The sequence below is a fragment of the Onychomys torridus genome, chromosome 17, assembly GCF_903995425.1.
Source record: "Onychomys torridus chromosome 17, mOncTor1.1, whole genome shotgun sequence".
NCBI classification, from domain to species: Eukaryota; Metazoa; Chordata; class Mammalia; order Rodentia; family Cricetidae; genus Onychomys; species Onychomys torridus.
Window position 1 is genome coordinate 47,200,553 of NC_050459.1, and position 5,190 is coordinate 47,205,742.

Consider the following 5,190-nt stretch of genomic DNA (forward strand, 5'->3'; position numbering starts at 1 on the left):
ATAAAAATTTCCCTAAACTACATAGCTACAATTCTTTGTGGGACAATGGAACACAGTGCCACTTCTGAATACACGGGGTAAACACTACACATTAAGTCAGTTGTGCTGTTTAAATAGAAGTTTACTATAGAAAAGATAGGTTTTCTGTAGAAATTCTCTTGCTGTGAATATGGGTCTGATCAGTTTCCTTGCCTGTTATCCTAGAGAAAGAAGGATGTACTTCAGAGTAAAGGCTTAGAATCATAAGTAAAGAAATAAGTAAACCACATATTTAGTGTATATACATACAACTAAATTGAGGTTGTGGTTTGTGGCATGTTCATCCTCTGATAGTGACTGAAGTAGTATTGCTTATCTAACCTGCTGCACTGCAGGGATGCTTTACTATTCTCTTTTCAAAAGACCCATCCTTGGGGTTGGTGAGATAGCTTAGTGAGAAAAGGCACTTGCTAATAAGACTGATGATGTGAGTTCCATCTCCAGGACCCACAAGTTCGAAGGAGAGAACCAAGTCCTGCAAGTTATCCTCTGCAAACACACACACACACACACACACACACACACACACACACACACAAACACACAGATTCAGAGGAATATAATACAAAATTTGAATATAGGTCTCATCTTTTGACACCTGAGCTCTCCAAATAATCCTGAAAGATCCTTCCTTCCTAACTCTACTTCCATGCCCTGAGAAATGCAGGCACCCAGAAGAATATACTTGTTAGGCTGTGGGGCTATACTCTCAATCCTGTAAGAAAGAGCATCTTAACTCTTCTTCTACAGACTAGTTCCCTTAGAACATTGCAAACACTTCCACTGAAATGATACAGGTGATTTAAAAAAAAAAAAATCAGTCAGCAACTGTTCTAATTGGCTATATGTTACAGTGCCAATCACTGACAATAAGCAACTTGCTGAAGAAGAGGGTTTATTTGGCTTCCACTTCCGGGTCACAGTTGCTCAGAAGTGAAATTAGGGCAGGAAGTCAAACAGAAACTGGAGTGAAATTAGGGCAGGAAGTCAAACAGAAACTTGAAGCAGATTCCGTGGAGAATTATCATCTGCTGGCTTGCTGTCTGGCTTGCTAAGGTTCATCCTCGGCTAGTTCCCTTATACATCCTAGGACCACCTCAAAGGGAATGCTGTCTTCCACAGTGGGGGAGGGTCTACTTATACCAATTAATAATCGAGACAGTTTCCTAAAGTTGTACTCACACGCTCATCTGATCTAGGCAACTCAGTTGAAGCTTTCCTTTGGAATGCCCCTAGCCTGTGTTATTTTGACAATTATAGCTAACTAGGACAGTGATCTATCCAAGATACACAAATGCAAAATCTTAATGCATAAAAGCAAGAAGCATGAAGAAAATCGAGGCAGCATGACTCCTTAAAAAATTAATAGTATCACAATAAGGGATGCTAATGGAAATTAATTTCATGAAGTTTCAGGAAAAGAATGATTATGAGAATTTTTATCAAACTCAAATAAGACACAAATAAAGTCCTAAATGCATACAAAGCCAACCCAAAGTAGATGAATGAAATATAGAGATAAATACAAAATATGAAATAGTCCAAAAAAGAGATAAAAATATTTTTAAAAAATGAGTGGAAAGTTTGGACATGGAAAGTTCAATAAGGTAAATTAAAAAAAAATCAGTGGAAAACCTCACCAATAGAATAGATCATGAAGACAATATATCAGTGCTTGAAGACTCGACATTTAGACTATGACAAATATAAAATAATGACATATGGACAGAACACACACCATCTATGGGGCACTATTAAAAGGTCAAATTTATGAATCATGGGTATAAAAGGGTAAAAGAAAATGAATCCATAGAAAATATGTGCAATAAAATCACAGATTTGATAAAATACACGTCAACACTAACCTTCTTCACAGAAATGAAAAGGAGAGTCAATCTTAAAATTCACATGAAAACACAAAATCCCTGCTCAGCCAAAGCAACTCTAGGGAAAAAAAAAATACTTGAAGAATCACAGTCCTGATTTCAAACTATACTATAGAGCCATGGTAGTAAAAGCAGTATGGCACCAGTACAGAAAGACATCTATAAATGAAATAGACTAGAAAACCTAAAATTCAAGGTGCATAGCTACAGTCACATGATCTTTGACAAAGGTTTCAAAAACATACACTAGAGAAAAGATGATCTCTTTAAAAACAGGTGCTATATAACTAGATTACATATGTACAAGATGGAAAGTAATGAAAGACCCCCACTGGAGATCTTCCCTCAGGAGAGACCCCGAACCCAAGGAACACGCCGAAACCATGGATCAGATGCAAACAGCAAGAGGGTTTATTTAAATGCACAGGTACCTGGGGCGACAAAGTCTCTCAGAGGACTTGCACGCCTTCCTAGGGAAAGGGGGACTTTTTATAGGATCCCAGGGGCAGAGGCGCGGTTACAGAAGCGAGAAGCATAGTTACAGGGTTCCCATTGGTTGATTCAAATAAGGCCAGGGTGAACTTGGGGACATCTCGGAAATTTGATGTGTGTGGCTGACCTGGCCTTGTCTAGGGCACAGTGGGTGTTTTCCTAGCCCCTAGCCCAACTGTTTATTCCCCAAGGCCAGGTGGCCAACCACAGATATCCTGTTTTGACTCAACGGTTTCTCTCTCAAGGCCGGGTGGCCGACCACAGTTATGAACTCCTGTTTTTCTGGTACTTGCCTTGCAGAATGGTGTTTCTCAGGCTAAGTTATTGGGACGGGGGGGGGCTTTCATTCCCCCATTTTCTTTTGTTCTAAATGGAATCTTTCATTTTAGGATGGAGAACAAGGGGTCAGCTCCATCTCTGACTGTCTGAGCCTCTGATATTGCTGGGTTAGGACCAAAGCTTGGACAACAGAAACCCTATCCTTGACGAATTGTACCAATCTGTTGAAGATGCATGGCCCAAACAATAAAATGAGCAGGAGGATGATTAGGGGGCCTATAATGGTGGAGACAAGGGTGGTAAACCAGGGTGACCTTTGGAACCATCCTTTAAACCATCCCTGTTGAGACTCGAATAGTTGTTGTCTCTGTTTTAATCTTTCTCTCAATTTAGCCATGTTATCCCTGACTACTCCAGTATGATCTGCATAGAAGCAACATTCTTTTATATACCTTAAGTCAATTTTTTTTATCATCATTACTTAAGCCTTTTTATCCTCAGATCTTCATAACTTGCTTTTACACATTCCAGTAACTTACATTTCATAAACTCTCCTTCTTTCCAAAATATTCCTTTTATATTCTCATACCTAAAACCTTTACATCTTAGACTCCATATAAACTCTACTTATATTTAAACCTCATAACTTACTGAAACTTTTTTTTATATCTCAAACTACTTCCTCAGACCCAAAATATCACATACTCAAACCCTCATGACATGCCTAGGCCATCAAATTTCTATATTTTAAACTGTTTCCTCAAACCAAAAGTCATTCATGATGTAAGCTTGTCGCTCGGGGCTCCATTCCGCCCCCATTTTCTTTGCTAGTTCCTGGTCCTCCGGGCTGTAGGGCATGGGATCCCTATTTGGCTGTTGTCCCTGCAAGACCAGCAGCTGGTCGCCCCTGGGGGGTTGTAAGGTGACTGTCTAGGCCGTCAGATCGGCCAGCCGATTTCCCCGCGCTACAACAGAGTCATCCTTTTGGTGCCCGGGACAATGTATAATGCTGAGCTGATGTGGGAGGAACAAAGCCCTTAAGAGGTTTACCTTCCACCATCCGGAGGGTCTGGGTCAGCGCGACCAGCTCTGCCTTTTGGGCAGATGTTCCGGGCGGCAGCGGCGAGGCCCAAACTACCTCTTATTCAGTGGTGACGGCTGCTCCGGCCCTCTGTTCTCCTTCTTGGAGGAAGCTGCTCCCATCCATGAACCAGATGAAATCTGGGTTCGGCAGCAGTTGATCTGTTAGGTCGGAGCGGGTGCCATGGGCCTCCGCCAGAATCTGGAGGCAATTGTGCTCCTCGGATGGGTCTGGCAAGGGCAGCAGGGTTGCGGGGTTGAGGGAGACAACTGGTCCAAACACCATTCGGTCTGTGTCTCAAGGCAACAGGGTCCTTAGAGAAAGGAGGATTATGCTGCTTCCAGTTGTAAAGATCAGAGGCTGAAAATGGCCAGTATTGGAGCTGGTGATTGGGGCCCTCCTGGAGGGGGAAGGCCCTGGATTCTTTGGCTGGTTCGTCGCGCTTTCCTCGTAGGCGACCGGCAATTGGGGAGGGAGCTGGAGCCTCCTCCTCCTGCTGTCTCTGCAGAGGATGTTCGGGGGCCGCCGGTCCCTCTGGCGCCGCCGCGGGGGCCGCCGGTTCCTCTGGTCCCCGATTCCCCAGGTATGGCGGTGGGTCCTCTGTCAGGAGGTCAATAAGAGGTGAATTGGGGTCTGGGGGAAGGACAGGGGTCTTAGGGGGATCCTTTCGAGGGAGAACAGGGTAAAGGGAGGAGGTAGGAGGGGCGAGAGGGGGTTACACACACTAGACTTTTTACGCCCTCTCCCTGCGGATGCGGCGGGCCAGCTGGATGTCCTTGGGCATGATGGTGACCCGCTTGGCGTGGATGGCGCACAGGTTGGTGTCCTCGAACAGACCCACCAGGTAGGCCTCGCAGGCCTCCTGCAGCGCCATCACGGCCGAGCTCTTGAAGCGCAGGTCGGTCTTGAAGTCCTGCGCAATCTCGTGCACCAGGCGCTGGAACAGCAGCTTGCAGATCAGCAGCTCGGTGGACTTCTGGTAGCGCCGGATCTCGCACAGCGCCACGGTGCCGGGCTGGTAGCGGTGTGGCTTCTTCACGCCGCCGGTGGCCAGGGCGCTCTTGCGGGCGGCCTTGGTGGCCAGCTGCTTGCGTGGGGCCTTGCCGCCGGTGGACTTGCGGGCCGTCTGTTTGGTGCGAGCCATCGTGGAAAGAGAGTAACAGAAATCTCAGGCCGAGAGGAGAATGGTTAAACAGAAAATGAAGAACGACAGACAAACGCAAATAAGACTGACACGCGCTGCGAGGCTTCGGTTCCAAACCGAAAGCAAAAACTCAGACGGAGACTGCGAGGGTCCGGATCCCTCATCTCCAACCAACACCATGTATCCCTCGGATACGTGAGTGGCCCCGAAAAACCGTGCCCCTGAGGGGACTTCAGACACCCGTGGAATGTCTTCCAGGGTTACGGTGG

General features: G+C 45.8%; 1 protein-coding gene across 1 annotated transcript; it reads right to left on the minus strand.

Annotated features, from left to right (window-relative positions):
* Window positions 1-4,510: 4,510 nt before the first annotated feature.
* Window positions 4,511-4,921, minus strand: LOC118568947 (histone H3.1-like). Its single transcript, XM_036166526.1, has one exon. The coding sequence runs from the start codon at window positions 4,919-4,921 to the stop codon at window positions 4,511-4,513; it is 411 nt and encodes a 136-aa protein (XP_036022419.1).
* Between the last annotated feature and the right edge of the window lie 269 nt (window positions 4,922-5,190).

Coding starts and splice junctions, on each gene's coding strand:
- LOC118568947 (XM_036166526.1), bottom strand. CDS start 4,921: ATGGCTCGCACCAAACAGACGGCCCGCAAGTCCACCGGCGGCAAGGCC.